This window comes from Bos indicus, chromosome 8, assembly GCF_029378745.1.
Source record: "Bos indicus isolate NIAB-ARS_2022 breed Sahiwal x Tharparkar chromosome 8, NIAB-ARS_B.indTharparkar_mat_pri_1.0, whole genome shotgun sequence".
Taxonomy (NCBI): domain Eukaryota; kingdom Metazoa; phylum Chordata; class Mammalia; order Artiodactyla; family Bovidae; genus Bos; species Bos indicus.
This window is the reverse complement of record NC_091767.1, coordinates 27,399,275-27,417,470: the sequence shown is the minus strand read 5'-3', so window position 1 is coordinate 27,417,470 and position 18,196 is coordinate 27,399,275. Positions and strand designations below refer to the sequence as shown.

Here is an 18,196-nt window from a genome sequence, read left to right as displayed (position 1 = left end):
GCAGAATTCCTTCACAAACTGTTGGTCTCTGCAATAACTCCTACAAAGCTCATTACTGCCAGCGGCAGCCTATCCCCCGTGCTGTGCATTCATCCCCGGGATGCATATCAACATGTGGCACATGTCCTTGACGTGCACAGAAGGGCTGCACCCCAGGACAGCAGCACGCATGACAATAGCGTCTCCCCTCACTTCTCTATGGTTGCTGGGATGTAACCGAGAAATCTAATAACTGTGGCAGTGGGGCCTTTCGGGTTTTCCTTGCCTTTCCAGACAGTGAAGCTGCACAGACACTAATGAAAGGTTAAATGAATAGGAATGGTTGACAAGAGGTACAATAAAGAAGGAGCTTGGTAATCCACAGACACTGAGCAGAGATCCTTGGCTCAAGCAGAGAAAGGACAGCACATCGTCGAGTCACAATATTTAAAACAGCTTGCTATACACAGAGGCTTTTGTGTCTGGGTACACGTCTGGCTTTGGACTGAAAAAAAAAAAAAAAAGATACTGAAAAGGAATTTCAGCATGGGGCACTTTGGCAAATGTAAGGTCATAATAAGAGAAAAATGTTTTGTGTGGGCTGTTACATCTTTGTACTGAACACAAAAAAGCAAGAGACTATGAACTCGTGAACCACAAGTTCCAAAACAATACTGTACATTTTGACAACTATTAAATACTGTATCTGGAGGGCTGGCTTGATGTGATTCCCACTGCTAAGATATACATGCAGTGACTCATTTAGCAGCTCCACATTCTGCCTTCCTTGCAGAAGAATTCCTGATACTTATTTTAGAGTTCTATAGTCAAGTTCTAGTCTTCAGTGGTTTGCTACAAATGATATCAACCGAAACACTCAAGCCACCTTCCACTCGCTGCAAAACTTCCCAGCAGTTTCTTGTAAAGAAACTGAATTTATCACCCTAGTAATGTGTGAAGTACAAGGTAAACTTTGTTGTAATTCCAAATGACTACAATAGTGAAATGTCCCCAACTAGAATTCTTAGTAATGGAATTAACTTTTTTTCAGTGCTCTACTCACTACACCCTAAGGGAAGGTTATGTTCCATGGGGAATTGATTATAAATAATCATAACAAAGCTATTCAAATTACTGAAAAAAAATGCTCCAGAACATCAAGGTAAAAATAAAGTAAAAGAAAAAGAAATTGACATTGTTAGATACAGATTTATTTTTAAAGGGGAAAAATGTATGACTTTGCTATGGCCAAATGTTAGAACATGATATATCTGTAAAAGTGTTCCTATGCATATACCCAAGTTAGAATATAGGTTCTCAATAAATTATAAAAGCGTACTGAGAACATGTTTTAAAACAAGGGAGCCTCTTTGAACAGCCAAATTAAATTATAGCTGAACTCTTGCGTGTACTGAGGGTTCTAATAAGCAACAAATAAAGGCTTTTATTGGCTAGCAACATAATAAGAGCTACTGTGCTGGAGATTAAAAAAAGACCAATCTGGGCAGTTTATCTCACCGGATTATACTATTTACTTAAATGGTAAATAAGTTTGTGCAAAGTAACGCTACTAAAAACTAGCATATAAATATTAAACTGAAATTATGATCAATGACCATTTAAAGTAAATGTATCACAAATTTTAGTGATAAATGTGAAATTAGATAATATTGAATTTAATACCACTTAAGTTCTATTTCTTTAAATTTAACTAATTTATTGATCTCTGATACATCAGCTTTATAAATGGTTTGCTATTTATGCTTATATTGTGAAGTATTTATCTGAAAGGAGTTTTCTCTCCAGAGTAGGGCAGTTCTGCATCAAACTACTTCAAAAAGACAGGAGGTTGTCCGGAGTGAACAGAAAGAAGGTATCCCCTCCTCAGTGATTTGACAGAAGTTCCAATAAATAGAACTTTGAAGTTGGCCTCTTTAACAGACCTCCATCAGTTGACAAAGCTACAAGCAGTTCTTAGCAAACCAAAACAGATTTAAAATATCTGTGAATGTACTTTGCTTGATCTTCAGACCATCTGAAAGCGAGAACCCTGAAAATCCTATTTTGACTGTTCTTGTAGAAAGTTCTGCTGCTTCTATCACAGCTTAAAAAAAAAGAGAAACTACAATAGCATCTCCAAGCCTAAATACTAAGCCAGTACTCATTATCTACTCTTTTCCTACAACATTCTGATTGCTAGAGTGATTTTTTTAAAAAACCTTAAGTATATCTAATAAAATCATGAGGCTCCCTCTAGCTCTTCAGTGAGGAGTTTACTAACCAATGATCCAATGATCCTATGTAATTCCCATCCAACAGGAAAGACCTGAGGAGGCTGCCTCCCTTTCACAAGAAACGTTTTTCAACTGTTTCTTGTAAGGATGTAGATGGTAAATGAGACCAGCTGCAGAGGAATTCAGAAAGCAGTGCTCCTCAAGTCCGCAACGAGTTAAGAATCTATTCCTTGTTTCCAACCTAAGCTTTATATACAAAATTCTATAAGTGAAACTTTAACCTGTTTAAAGGATGTATACATTCCCAACCTTAGATTTACTCACTTGCTAAAATTAAGTTTAATAAAAAAAAATAAGGACATGCAAGAATAGCCATCTACAGAAATTCGAACTTGTAATCTGGTCTCAGTTCTAAGAACGTACACTTAAATTCAGGATTTTGAAAATTTTTTAAAATATTTTATTAATAGTGTGTTTGTGGTGTTCATATAAAAGAGGCTGGTGGTAATTTATAGAAAACATGTCCATGTACCATAACATTTATACACAACACTGTTAATAATTTTTATTGTTTAATCTTTTATGCCATTCAGCCCTGGATAACTTGGATCTGTCGTGATACAGAAGAATATAAATAATACAGCCCAAGTATGCCATTGATATTTAGTCTACCTTACAATAGCCATAAAAGACACAAAGTCGACTAGCACATCATTTCAAACAAGTGAATATGAAAAAATGCTAAATCCTACTCATTAGGATTATCTTTCAAATACTCAAGGAACATTTAAAATGGTGTGGAACCTTAACTCTAAAATTAAAAATAAAGGGAAACACTACCTTCAAGTCATCACCTATTTGGGGCTCCCTTAATATAAGAAATATTCCCAGAAACAATAACAAAAAGAAAAGCTCCCTCCACCCCCCCACCTCTTTTTGAGCCAGTGTCCAATTTCTTCTTTTCTGAACAGCTGTATTATCCAACTTAAGTTGCTCTGCTAATTTCAGTCCCACAAGGACTAACTTGGAAGGCAAAAAAATACAAGAAAAGATCAATTTGCTGGGAAAGATCAAATGAGAAAACTGTGGGGACAGCACCAGGTCAGCGTGTGGAGAACTAAGCAGACCTGTTCTTCATTAACTGTGGCTCTCTGGGGACGTCACACACTACCTGTCCGTGGGCTTTATTGAACCGCCTAACCCGCCTCTCTGTTCCATTCTTCTGGGCCCAAGTGAATCATATCCTGCTGCTGACAAGTTAGCAGGGGACTGCGGCTGCAACATGAAAGTACTTTTCTTTCTTGTCTAAATCAGGCAGATTTTTGAAAAGACGACACAGCATTGACTCGTGACATGGCAAGATGAAACGAGAGGTCTGGGCCGGTCTTGGAGCTGTGCAGATAAAAGTAATCAAATGACACTCCTGGAATGCAAATTGGCATTCTTGACTGCAGCAATTGCACAACCATGAAACATCCCTGACAGCAAGCAAGATTAGGACAAAATGTTATGTAAAGCACTGAACTCAAAAAACTCTCACATGAAAATTCAAACTGTAACACTTACATTTTAATATAGCAGTAGTCACCTCTGCTTTTGTCTGCTGCTTTCTGTAATCACATATCCCTGCCTGACAGGTATCTTACATTTCAGGGGGAAGAAAAAAATCAGGTATTGGGAAGGTATGAATGCCATTAATATTTTTCTTTCTATTTATTTTTGAAAATCACTCGGGGGTTGGTTCTTTTTCAAAGCCTTACATGCAAACAACAGCGAACTTAATATTCTCTGGGGTGGAAAAGACAGTTTGAGACTTTTCTCACAGGATACTCAAATAGAGTTCACGTCCAGGCTCAGTATTGCTTCCCTCAGGTGAAGCTACTCCTGTACTTTGGTAAAGTGATTAGCAATCTGGATTTTAAATACTCTGCTCTCTGGGAACAGAAAGCTTCAAGAGCTTCATTAAGGCTGAACGGTTTAAATAAAACAGCTACAAATGTAACATAAAACACAGATACCCTATGAAAGTTCACAAGGGATTTTCTTGAGGGGGTGGGGGTGATTCCAAAGGGTGAAGCAAGTTCTATTAACTTGCACAGGGTCTCATGACTCGAGTAAGTCCTCAGATCATACACACTACACCAAAATAAATTCCACCACTTAAATAATGTATGTGTGTGCACAGTAATATCTGAAACTGCAGAATACAAAGCAGCGGGTGACAAATGTGCTTAACCACTGTTCAAAGTGACTAGTATTTGGGAATATATGTGTGGACAAATAGTATGTAGGCTAGGGGGCAAGGGAAAAGAAAATAATACCTACAACTGTCTTTTACAGTGTTCTTGGGTAAAATGCCGCTGTAAGAAAAACCCTCAAGTGCTAAATAGATACACTTAATATTTTGTTTTGACGCCTCCACTTAAATACAGGTTCCAACCATTGCAACCCTCCACTAAGTACATAAAAAACAATAAAACAGGCCACTTTCTGCCACTTTAATCCTGGGTACACAGGATTATTTTATGATGTCTTTTGTACATCAGTTTTACAACAGCTTGACTCTAGGGTAAATGGGAACCACCGTAAATCGCACGCTGCTTTCAAAACCACTTTAATTTCTGTCAGCGTTACTGTAACCACAGACTTGGGCTCACGCTACTTTTTTTTTCTTTTCTTTTCTTTTTTTTTTTTTTTTTTTTTTGGTGCCTGCATTTGACAGTCGCATGTCCTACACTCCAGTTGTGACTTTGATCAGTGAAACAAGAGATGTCACATTAGGGGGAAGGGAAGAGAAAAAAATGCCAACCCGCTATCTCCCTTTCTCTTACATAGTCCATCTACATGCGGAACACGGTATATCAGATTCCCAAGAGGGGGCAACAACAGCAGCAAAGGGTGGGGGCAAACTAAAAGGAAGGGAGTGGTCCAGCCCCATCTCTAACAAATCACTTCCCCGAAAGCGGACAGAGCGCTCAGCACCCGGCGAGTTAATTGCCCGCTGCCTCGCTGCAGAGAAGCCGCTTCGGGCGGAGGGGCTGTGCTGAAATCTCGCTTCGCAAGCCTCCCCATTTCCACCACTTGGACTTGGAACTTTTTTTTTTTTTTTATCTCAGCCTCACTTTACAGAGAATTTCACCTAGGGTTAGGTGTTTGGTTTTTTCCTTTTTTTCTCCTGCCCCCTCTCCGGGCCCCAAATGCCACCCTGCAGTCAATGTGTAAGTAACAAGAATCGGCTAGTGTCGAATTGCACTTCCAAATCGCTGTCTCTCTAAGGTTGATTTTGCTGCCGAGCGTTTTGCACATTCTTCAGAAAACCTCCAGGAGCACTTCCTACATTTTCTTCATTTACAAAGGGAGGGTTCACGAATGGGAGGGCGAGGAGAGGGGAAAAGCAGAGGTGCCAGGGACGGGGCGGCGGTGTCCTCCCCGCGCGGCGCACCAGCGCGCCCAGGCGCCCACGCCCAGCCGCCGGTCCCGCACCCGCGGGCAAGTTTTAAAAGTTACCGTGGGTCCAAACGGCGTGCCTCTCCGCCCCGAGCTCCTTCCAGCGCTCCATCAGCCCCCGCCTTCCTCCCGGCCCGTCCCAACTCCCCGGAGCCGTCCGCTCGCCTGCCGCTCACCTTGCTCGCGGGCCGCGAGAGGGGCGACCTTCTCGAACTCCCGGAGCCCGCGCGCACACCCGCCCTCCCACCTGGAGCTCTCTTCCAACACTCGGGCCAAGTTGATGGGTGATTTCGGGAGCGGGGTGGACTAGGGGCTCCCCTTTCCTGCCCGCCCTCCCTTCTACCTCCCGCCGCAGGACTGGTGGAAAACACGGCCCCCGAGCGGCCCCCGAGGCGCGCGGGCGCGGGGCTCCTTTCTTCGGAAGTCTAGAATAAAAAGGAAAGGAGGGTGGAAACTTCTTACCATCTCCGCATGCTGGTTGTCAAGTGCAGCCCCCGCCTCTTGGTCTCCTCTTAGCGGCCGCGCCTGGACCAGCCCCTCGGCCGCCTCACGCTCCTTCTGTCTCGGCCTTTCTTTCCCTCCCCCTCCCGATTTCCTCCGGGCCGCCGCTCTCGCCGCCTCCGCCTCTCCCCGCCCGCCCGCCCGCCAGCGCGCGCCCTCGCCGCGGCCCCTCTGCGCTCAGGTGACTGATTTACACCCGCGCCCAGGGTCGCAGTGGCTCCCCAAGTCGGAGCCTGCTGAGTTCCCCTGCCTCGTCGGGACAGGAAAAAAAAAAAAAAAAAGGAACGGACTGTGCCAGGATGGGGGCTGCTGGGGGCGGGGGTGGGGGTGGGGGGGTAAACGGCGAGGTGACCTCGGACGGACCTGCAAGACCCACAAGTTTCTCCTCTCTCTGCAAAACTGTCGTTGACTACAATGTTGCTTCCCTTTTGCAGAATAAAAGTAGGTTAGTTTAGTTGTTTGTCCGCCGATTTCTACCGGGTTGGTGCAGGAGTATGTATATTTCTACACGCCCCCCCCCCGCCCCCCGCGCCCTTGTTACTTTTTTCCCCCCCTGCTCTTTCTGGGGATGGAAAAACAACTTTGGCGCCCCCCCGGGGGTTGCGGGCGTCTAGGTGGAGGTGGCCGCTAGCGCCCAGCTGTCAAAAAGGAGTGGGGGCGAGCCGAGGGGAGGCTGCGAAACGCCGAGGAAAGGGCGCGAACTTTATTCCGACTGCAGCAAACCGTGCCGTCGCTTTCCTTTTCGGGCACTCGCCCGTCAGGGTCCCCTTTGACCAGTTCCTCCTCCCGAGCCGCCGCCGCCCTCTCCTCGTCTCCCCTTCCCCTCCCCTCCTCCTCCGTGCCCGCCGAGCTGCCCCGCTCGGGGATCAGCCCCCGGTCCCCGCATGCCCCCCGGGGGGCAGGCGAGGGAAGCGGAGGAAACCCCAGGGGGCCAGCAACTTGGAACGAGAACGTGCCGGGCGAAAAGGGCACAAGTTTCGCGCGGCTGATGGAAAAAAGTTTTTTGGTGGCGGCGTGTTTTGTGCCGGCCCAGACGCCGGCTTGCGGCGAGGGCTTCCTTCCCTTTCGCGTGGTCTGGGCCTCGGGCCTCTGGCTGGAGACGCCGGGGGAGAGGAACGAGGCTGCCGCCTCCGCGGATGCCCGCGGGGGGAAGACCGGTCACATCTTTGGGTGACACTCAGCCGTCCCGAGTCACCCTGCCCTGGAGATACAAAAACGCTGGCTGCAGGCTCAGCGCGCACACGCCTGCCGCTGAAGGACATTTCTTAAATGCAGGCAAAACACACTCCCCGGCCGCAAGAATGGGGGGCGGGGGGCGGTGTTTAATCACCGTCATCTTCCTAACGTACATTTTGTGCCAAAAACATCTCCGCGTTGTGCAGATTTATCATAGCCTGAGCAAACTTTCTGCTTATCTGACGGGAGGAAGGCAGGCACAGGTTTGGAGCATCCACTCCCTGAGCACTTGGCAATCAGAATCGGCGAAGGCGAACGCTTGCTTGGCAGAACAACAGGTCTGGTTACCGGTTACTACTAAAAAGAGAAAATCATTCCTCCTTTCTTTTTCTCTTCCCCGAAGTAGAGGGAGAGACTGCCCCCATTGCCTTCAGAGGTCAGAATCAAATTCCTTTGGAAATACACAGCCTTGGAATTACGAAGAAGTTTTATTTTCTTTGATGCACAGCCTGCTCTTAAGTTTAATATATTTTCGCAATAATTGAAATTTTCAGGAGCCGTGGCTGACGAGAGAGACCAGGTAGCCCAAGTAGCCACAGCAGTTCTGAAAATGTGATTAGGCTTATTATTCACACGGATCCAACTTTTTAACAGTGGGGCCACCAGCACCTGCAGTTCTGTGTTCTGATTGGGTCCAAATTCCTCATGGTTTCTAGGCCCTTTCAGAACAGGTTTGAAGTCATTTCTGCTTCTGTGAATTCTCTTATCGTGGAAAAGTGTCTGGTGGACACTCCTACAATATTATAGATTAAATTCCTTGGAGTTTTAAGCACATGGTTCATCTGGAGGTTTCTAGTGGGAATCAGAAGATTACTTCGCTCACTATAGTAAAAATCAAAGTATAGACTAGATATCGAATGACTACCTATATATATTTATATATGTGTATCTAAAAAGGCTCATCTTTAAATGATTTGGTTAAGGTGTGGAGCGTGTTCTCTTATTCTATAAACATAACTGTAACATCATCCTATAGTTTGTAGAAACTGATTACACGAGGGCTAATGATGACCAAATGTGCATTCTGAGCCACTCAGGATCATCGCAAGAATTCTCTAGAAATGAGCCAAGTTCAAATGTGTTTTCCGGTATCATGGAGAGATGAGAAAAACGAGTTGCTAATTTCAGAGTCATTACCCATACAAATCCATTCACACACTTACCGCTTTGGACAAGTGACAGACCATCAATTGCCAAACCATTGTATTCACACAGTACTTTTTTGGCTGTGCACCTACACTGGCCAATAGGCAGAAGTTATTCCTCATTGAGCAACCTGTAATTTACATTCCCAATTGGGTCCAGATTTGTCTGTTTTTGATGTTAGCAAACAAACAGTTTATGTGAGGCAACATATGTGTATTTGGGGGTCTGTTGCCTTTCTGGAGAGTCATTATAAAGATGGGGAATATGTTGGACTGAGGAGGAACCCTTGGAGAAGGTGGAGGAATTTACAGAAGCAATCGGGATAAGAGAATTTCCAGTCTCTTTATTTCCTCCAGTGAGTTTGTATGGCCATTCAGACAAAACCCTAAATCCTTTTTGTGTCCTACAAGACCGCATTGATCTACACCTGCCTGACTCTTTGAACTGTGTCCCCCCACCTCATTTTTCATTCCTCTCATGGACTTCACTGAAGTCACACTGGTTTTCTTTCTCTTCCTTTACCTTGCCAAACTCCTTGTTCTTTGCCCCTGCTGTCCTCTCTACCTGACTGTTTTCCAATGGCTCCTTATTAGTCACCTCCCAGCTGGAACTTCTCTTCAGGCAAAGTAGCTCTTTGCCTACCACCCAAAATACCACTCACTCTTTCTCCCATTACTCGGTCTCTTATATCCTTTAGCAATATCTGAAGTTGTCTTCTTTTTGTGCTTATTATTTTTCTTCAGCTAAAGTGTAAGCTCTGTTGGGGCAAGGGTCCACTTGTTCACTTATAAAATAGTGCCAGGCACAAAATAAACTTGAAAATGCTGTTTGAATGTCTGTGTAAGTGCTCAGTTGTGTTCAGCTCTTTGCGACCCTGTGGACTGTAGCCCACCAGGTTCCTCTGTCCAAGGAATTTTTCAAGCAAGAAAATCAGAGTGGGTTGCCATTTCTTAAGAAAGAAATGTTAAAATCATTACACTGTGTTGATGATGACCTACCTTAAAGCCAGACAAGTTCACTTAAGGAACATGGAAAAAGACTTCCATATTTATTCTTTCGGGGCATGGCGCAAAACTTTTGACTCCCTGCACCTGTGTGGGTCCCCAAGACTGTTTTAGGGGGGCCGTGAGGTCAAAACTTTTCGTTGTAATATTGAGAAATTATTTACCATTCTTACTCACATTCTTCCATCAGTGTACAGTTTCCAGAAATAATGTGACCTCATCACAACAGACTGAATGTAGAAACAGATACAAAAATCCACCTACATTTTGTTATATCAGGCATTAGATTCCCCAAATTATAAATGCTAATTTTCTGACTCATTATTGTTTTGGAAAACATTTCTTTGTTATTTCAAAATATACATATATATTCATTTCCTGTGGCTTCTGTAACAAGTTACCATAAATTGAGTGGCTTAAAAAACACAAATTATAATTCTGGAAGTCAGAAGTTCAAAATGGGTCTCACTACACTAAAATCAATGTACCTGCAGGCCTACCTTCCTTTCTGGAGGCCCTTGGGGAGAATCCATTCCCTTTCCCAGTGTCTAGAGACCACCCATATTCACCTTGGCTCATAACCCTTCCATTTTCAAAGTCTATAATAGCCAGATATGTTTTTCTCAAGCTACATCAAGCTGACAGTGTCTCCTACTTTCACTTGTAACTACCCTTGTGATTGCATGGGGCCCATGTAGATAATCCAGGATAATCTACCAACCTCGACATCCTTTACCCGAATCACATATAGTTTATTCACAGGTTCTGGTGACTAAGGCTTCCCTGGTGGTTCAGACAGTAAAGCGTCTGCCTGCAATGTGGGAGACCCAGGTTCGATCCCTGGGTTGGGAAGATAACCTGGAGAAGGAAATGGCAACCCATTCCAGTACTCTTGCCTAGAAAATTCCATGGACTGAGGAGCCTGGTAGGCTACAGTCCATGGGGTCTCAAAGAGTTGGACATGACTGAGCAACTTCTCTCACTTCTAGTGACTAAACCTGAGCCTTCATTGTTATTAGCAGCCCTCATTCAGCCTACCACAGTATAGTAGCAAATGATGGTTTTATTGTTATTTTAAATAAGAACTATTTAAAAGTTTTCAGAATTTAAATTTCAGATACAGCAAATATCAATAAGCAATTTCCCACATACACAAGAATTTTCCCTTCTTCCACATCTCAAGTTAGACCAAATTGTACTACATCTTTGCTGTGATTGGTTTAAGGATGAACATGTTTCTTAGTTCTGGCCAGTGAAGGTTGAGGGGAGACCCAAATAACAAATACTAGCAAAAAATAATGGAGAAGGCAATGGCAACCCACTCCAGTACTCTTACCTGGAAAATCCCATGGACAGAGGAGCCTGGTAGGCTGCAGTCCATGGGGTCCCTCCTAGTTGGACACGACTGAGCCACTTCACTTTCACTTTTCACTTTCATGCATTGGAGAAGGAAATGGCAACCCACTCCAGTGTTCTTGCCTGGACAGCCCCAGGGATGGTAGAGCCTGGTGGGCTGCCGTCTATGGGGTCACACAGAGTCGGACACAACTGAAGCGACTTAGCAGCAGCAGCAGCAGTTGCAAAGCTGGAGAATGACATGGTTGGATGGCATCCCCAACTCAATGGACATAAGTTTGAGCAAACTCCGGGAGATGCTGAAGGACAGGGAAGCCTGGTGTGCTGCAGTCCATTGGGTCGCAAAGAGTTGAACACAACTGAGAGACTGAACCACAAGTCGCAAAGTCGTGCCTAACACTATTGAGACCCCATGGACTGTAACTTGCCAGGCTCCTCTGTCCATGGGATTCTTCAGGCAAGAATACTGGAGTGGGTATTCCAGAAGGGAAGCCATTCCCTTCTCCAGGGGATCTTCCCACCTCAGGGACTGAACCTGTGTCTCCTGCATTGCAGGCAGATTCTTTACCATCTGAGCCACCAGGGAAGCTCAAAGCTTCCTAAATGTTACAGAGAAGTGGCATTCCTCTGTTGTGTTTCCATGCCAGAATTCCTTCCTATCATCCTTCAAATTTGTGTATTTTTTCCAACTCTTGATAAAAATTTGTCTGGAAATTGGTAGAAGTATTATAACTATTATAGAATAAAAATATATAACAATTGTTCTATAACAATTGAACAACAAATTTGGAAAACTCAGCAGTGGCCACAGAACTGGAAAAGGTCAGTTTCCATTCCAGTACCAAAGAAGGGCAATGCCAAAGAATGTTCAAACTACCACACAACTGCACTCATTTCACACACTAGCAAAGTAATGCTCAAAATTCTCCAAGCTAGGCTTCAACAGTACGTGAATCAAGAACTTCCAGATGTATAAGCTGGATTTAGAAAAGGCAAAGGAACCAGAGAGCAAATGGCCAACATCCACTGGATCATAGAAAAAGCAAGGAAATTCCAGAAAAACATCTGCTTCATTGAATATGCTAAAGCCTTTGACTGTGTGGATCACAACAAACTGTGGAAAAGTTTCAAAAAGATGAGAATACCAGACCACCTTACTTGCCTCCTGAGAAACCTCTAAGCAGGTCAAGAAGCAACAGTTAGAACTGGACATGTAACAACAGACTGGTTCTAAATTGCAAAAGGAGTGCTTCAAGGCTGTATATTGTCATCCCGCTTACTTAACTTATATGCAGATTACATCATGAGAAATTCTGGGCTGGATGAATAACAAGCTGGAATCAAGATTGCCAGGAGAAATATGAATAACCTCAGATATGCAGATGACACCACCCTTATGGCAGAAATCAAAGAGGAACTAAAGAGCCTCTTGATGAAACTGAAAGAGGAGAGTGAAAATGAGGGCTTAAAACACAACATTCAGAAAACTAAGATGATGGCATCCAGTCCCATCACTTCATGCCATATAGATGGGGAAGCAGTGGAAACAGTGGTAAACTTTATTTTCTTGGGCTCCAAAATCAGTGTGGATGGTGACTGTAGCCATGAAATTAAAAGATGTTTGCTCTTTGGAAGGAAAGCTATGACAAACCTACACAGCATATTAAAATGCAGAGACATCACTCTGCCAACAAAGGTCTGTCTAGTCAAAGCTATGGTTTTTCCAGTAGTCATGTATGGATGTGAGAGTTGGACCATAAAGAAGGCTGAGCAGCAAAGAATTGATGCTTTTGAACTGTGGTGTTGGAGAAAACTCTTTACAGTCCCTTAGACTGCAAGGAGATCAAACCAGTCAATCTTAAAGGAAATCAGTCCTGAATATTCATTGAAAGGACGGATACTGAAGCTGAATCTCCCATACTTGGCCACCTAATGTAAAGAGCCAGTTCATGAGAAAAGACCCTGATACTGGGGAAGATAGAAGGCAGGAGGAGAAAGGGACCACAGAAGACGAGATGGTTGGATGGCATCACTGACTCAATGGACATGAGTGTGAGCAAGTTCCGGGAGAAGGTAAAGGACAGAGAAGCCTGGCATGCTACAGTCCACTGAACAATCAGTGTACTAATTTGAAGGAATGCATGAGACAACATGTTTTGGAAACCAAATAAGTCCTTAAATTGATCATTTCAACCTGTGATTTTGTGCAGTGCTATTAACCTTGCTAGGAGATCCTGAATAATACATTTATTCAAATACTACCCAAGGTATTCACAGTGGACCATGCTGCTGCTGCTAAGTTGCTTCAGTTGTGTCTGACTCTGTGCAACCCCAGAGACGGCAGCCCACCAGGCTCCCCCGTCCCTGGGATTCTCCAGGCAAGAACGCTTGAGTGGGTTGCCATTTCCTTCTCCAATGCATGAAAGTGAAAAGTGAAAGGGAAGTCGCTCAGTCGTGTCTGACTCTTCGAGACCCCATGGACCGCAGCCTACCAGGCTCCTCCATCCATGGGATTTGCCAGGCAAGAGTACTGGAGTGGGTTCCCATTGCCTTCTCGAACAATGGACCAGTTTTTCGTAAAGGCATTAACCCAAGAAATGCAAAGAGAAAAAAAAAATGTTCTGAGAAAAAAAAATCTGAACTTAAAAAAGCAACTCAATTTCAGTTTGCAAATCCAAAATTAAGACAGACAAAATATTTTCATCATTAAGAGAAAAATGAGTTTCTGTGAAACGACATAAATGCTAATGCTCAACTTGAACATGCTTTTAGACTCATAATTAACAATTTGACCAACATCAGCACAAAACCAAAGGAAATTTTTCTACAAGTGTAAGCTTAATCATGAAACAAAGATCAAGACTGTCAGATAAAGCAATTAATGTTTTCTGAGTTTTAAATTCTTATTTTAACAAAGATAACTTTTAAATATTAAATTTTGTGACTTGATCTTGACATTTTTCGTGAATTTCTTTTGGCATTTTTGTTCATGATCTCCCCCCCCCGCCACTTTTTTAATGCTTTCTATTAAATGACCTTATCGGGTGGAATTAGTTTTTATGTATTACTTAAGTATATAATCTCACAAATACATTGGTTCATAATAGTAACAAACCATAATTAAAGAAAACCTCTATCACAGAAAAATGATTCACTATTTTTGATTATGGTCACTCATTATTAGTTAATAATACATAAGTGAAGTGTTATAAAAAATGCAGAATAACTTGTGACTTGGGGAACTCTCAGGAATCCCAATTTCTTCTTCCTGACCCTGAAGATTAATATATCAGAAATTTGAAAATCTGTTTGTCATGTCAAAATATTCTAAAATTGTTCTACCTTAGAAGTTGTTTTTAAGCTTTGCATTATTCTATAGTTATCCATTAATCATTTTGTGGATAAATTGCAGCAACATTTATCCCAATCTTCATCCTCTTTGACTCTCAGATGCATTTGATATTGTTGATCAACTTCTTTCCAAAACTCTTCTAATAAAAAAAAAAACTCTTCTAGTGATTTCTTCCCCACTCTCCTGTGCTGTCTCTTTCCTTCCTCAGAGCCCTCTCCACCCTTTCATACTCACTCCTCCCCACACACAATGTGAAATTTGCCTAGGAGGTTAAAACTCAGTTTTTCTCCTTTCTTTTTATTATGTTCTTCTGGAGTATCTGAAGAATAGACTGCAACCTGATCTCTGTAGCTATTCTGTTTGCCACAAATCTAGTCCCTTCGTTTATAATGTCCAAGTGGATCTTGCTAACTGAATGTTTAACAAATACAGCTCGAACTTAACCCAACACTGAAACCATCAATAACCCTTCCAAATTACTCTTCCCAACATAAGTTTTTCTGCCTTTTCTGTTCTATTCAATTAAGGACAAACTGTATACTCATTTTTGAATCATTTTTTATTTGCCTTTCTTTCCCAAATCAAGTCATTTACTAAATCACACGGAAGTTCCTTCCATTCCTGTCCATTTTTATTTCATTCAGGTGACCACCATTCTTTCAGGTTAACTATTGTGACAGTTTTTCAATTATATTCCTTACATTAGCCTTCTACACCCATTCTAATCCATTTGCTGCCAGACTTGGCCTTTTTCAATTCTGTTTTACTACACATCTTTCCCCTGCATAATAAGTGGCGAAATAAATGAATCTTCATCTCACCCTGTCATGGTTTTTTACCATGTCAAGTCAAATTGTAATATTTGCTTTTCAAGGTTCACTTTTATTCAACTTTCACATTGTACCTGGTGCCTAGTAGTTGTTCAATAAATCAATATTGAATGAATGAATGAATGGCTTACTGTATCTACACAATGAACCTGCTGCTTTAGTCGGATAGACTTCCCAGAAAGCATGCATGTTCACTTTTACATTTTTCTTTTGATTTTTCATTCAGATGTATTGTTTGCTCTTTACCACTTCATGTCTGTGCCAACTTATTCCAACTTCTAAAGGTCATTTGACGATGCTCAGAAAAAGAGACACAACTACATAAAGATCATTTAAGATTATAGTTAAAATTTACTGAGTACCTACTAAATGTTCTTTCTTTCTTTTTTTTTTTTTTGTATATTATTGAATCTTCCCCAAAACTGTAGATTTAGGCATGATGGATGAGATGAAAATGAAGCTCTGAATCTCTAATTATCTTGCCTAAGGACACCTAGTATGTAAGGGAAAGCAAAGACTGCGTCTCTGGTCTAGATTCCAGTCCTGAAGTTGCACTGGTCCTTCAAGCATCTGATCATATGCTGCTTCCTGCATGGAACCTCTTTCTCTCTCTCCCCTGAGCTCCTGCAACCTGTATAGTCTGGGTGATTGATTCATCAGCTAATCACGGGCTGTTATATAACTGTGATTGTTTAACATGTGTCTGTCTTATCTCCTTCATTAGAAAGTAAGCTCTTGGAGGTCAGAGACCCTACTAGTCCCACATTTCTCAACTCCCCAGCATCTTGGTAGAGTGACAGGTTCATGAACAAAGATATTTAATGAAATAATTTATGAAAACAAAGTTCTAATTCTTCGATGAAATCATTTCAGATGAAAAACATATTCTGTAGGAATTACACTTCCTCTCATCACAGACTCAAACGTTACATGAACTTAGAAAAAGTTTTGACTCCAGCTGTATCTGGTTACCAGGACACTGGGACTGGATCATTTACTTTTACTTTAATGGGATGCTGTTTTGCTGCTTCGCTTGTGTTGTTGTGTCATCTCAAGCAGTTAAAGCCCTCTTCTGAGTTATATGGATAATTGTGATGTAACGGTGTTGAGCAGTGCCCACTTGGGAATCTTTCTCATCTCCTGTGTTCTCTGTAGTTATAAAGCCAAGTCACTTCTCTCCTACCAAGAAAATATGTATCTCATTTTTTTATGTACCCCATACTTCTTGCTCTATTCATGTATAAATGTTTAGCACTTGTCCTGAGAATACATTTAAAGGTGCTTCATTAGTTAAATTTTAAGGCCCTCATTCTTATCCTACCCTTATGACTAAAATGTCCTAAGCCATTTATCTTCTAATCTGCCTTATATTAGTGAAGCCATTTATTATTTTGCTGGACTAATGCTATTTCTTTCTAAAGAATTGTGGCTCAATTTGTCTAGCCTTAAAAAAAAAAAAAAAAAAGGCCAAGTATCTAGTTCAATGCTCTGAATCTCTCACTAAGTTAACAGTCAAAGTGATACACTTTCAAACATAGTTTGGTTTTGTAGCCAGATAAAACACAATAAGTAATCTATACATGAGTCCATCAGTCAACAAGTTGAGACTGATGGCCATTTTGATAAAGTTGATGAGGTTAGAATGCTGCAGGGCTTCTGGCAAGGTGTAAAAAGGCCAAAGGTTGAATTTAAAACCTAGTGTACCTAGAGATGGCCCTGTTTACCTGCAACTGAGCTACTGGATCTTCTGGGAATCAGAAAAAAAAGGAACTAACATTCACTGAATACCTACGGGGCACTCTACCCAGATTGTCTCATTTCATTTTCTCAACAACCCCTTGAGGTAGTTATCATTCCCATTTGACAGATAAAGAAATTAAAACTCTAGAGATTAACTAACTTTACAAAGGCTACAAAGCACAATCCCCCGAAAGGAAACCTAGGATTATAGCACAAGCTACCAGTTCCTGTGTCAATGTTTTGTCCACTAACTGGCATGTGTACTAACTGACCATATGGTCTCCTGCCCTCTGACCCTTATATCACCAATGACTTAGTTATCCAAGTCACTTAGTTACATAGCCTTCATATGCACTCCCAGCCAGCAAAGAGCACTGATCATTTGTTTGGCCCTCTATCTTCTCTATTCATATTAAGTATTAATACATCATGTGCTTTTCCAAATGCAGCCTTATATTTTGGTCTTTCATTCTCTTTCAACTTTCATACTAATAATGGAAAAATAAAACTTGTGTTTATTTCTAGCTTAGAGAGAAATTTTCTATCCCAAAGATTTTCGGTATAGTAAGCATTGACAGTGTTGTTATTTATGATTATTTTTTTGAGAAGCGCCTTTTGGCATAGCAGGCAAAAGCAGTCTGGTGGCTTTGTGTGATTGCTGTTCGCACTTAGTAATGAATAAATTCTGTTGGCTCCTTAGGAGGAGTCAGGAGGGAGTCACTGGTTTAGTAGAGCTGTGGCCTCAAAACACCAAGCCAGCTCATCAGTGCCGCTGATCTCGTGCCCTTCCTCTGGCAAACCATGTGTCGGATGTGGTAGGAAAAAAAAAAAAAAAAAAACTCCCTTTCAGCAGCAGAATGTGTACAAGCTACACCCTGAATTATCCCATGATGACCTTGCAAATGCAACACATGCCCTTGTGACCACAAGTCCCAACAACTGTAATTTCCTTTGCTTTTCATCAGAGTTTTTCTGCTGCCTGCAGCAGGCACAGTGTGCTAGGGTCCAGCTGCTCCCCAAAGCCCAGGACACCTGCCCTCCATCCTTTATAGAAGAGTGTCCAGTAGAAAGCTGACCTCGCTGCTTATGCAAACTCCAAGTTCATATTCCTGGGTGAACTGGAAAGCCTGGCTAATGTTTACTATGCAGCCAGCCTGCATTTGGGGGATATTACCTAATGCACTTGCTGAAGTCATTCCAAAGATCATTATTAGGCAATTTCTTAGAGCAATCCATGGGCTGAAGTGGCATTTCCCCCAAGTGACATCACTGATGGGTATTTCATTTACCCAACACATATCTATTTAGCACTTACTAGATTGCCAGGCACTGCTCTAGGTGCTGAAGAGAAAGCCCTGACTAGGGTAAAAA

General features: G+C 42.3%; 1 protein-coding gene across 7 annotated transcripts in view; it reads right to left on the bottom strand.

Moving 5' to 3' along the window:
- The window catches only part of BNC2 (basonuclin zinc finger protein 2), a 478,719-nt gene extending 472,389 nt beyond the window's left edge, over positions 1 to 6,330 (bottom strand). For 4 of the 7 annotated variants that reach the window (XM_019965901.2, XM_070794504.1, XM_019965902.2 and 1 more), the window contains exon 1: positions 6,123 to 6,278. In XM_019965901.2, the coding sequence (XP_019821460.1) occupies positions 6,123 to 6,125 (3 nt within the window). In that variant the 5' untranslated portion in view covers positions 6,126 to 6,278. Of the gene's footprint in view, positions 1 to 6,122 lie in introns of all 7 variants that reach the window. The other 3 variants (XM_070794509.1, XM_070794505.1, XM_070794506.1) reach the window with 3 other exon arrangements.
- Between the last annotated feature and the right edge of the window lie 11,866 nt (positions 6,331 to 18,196).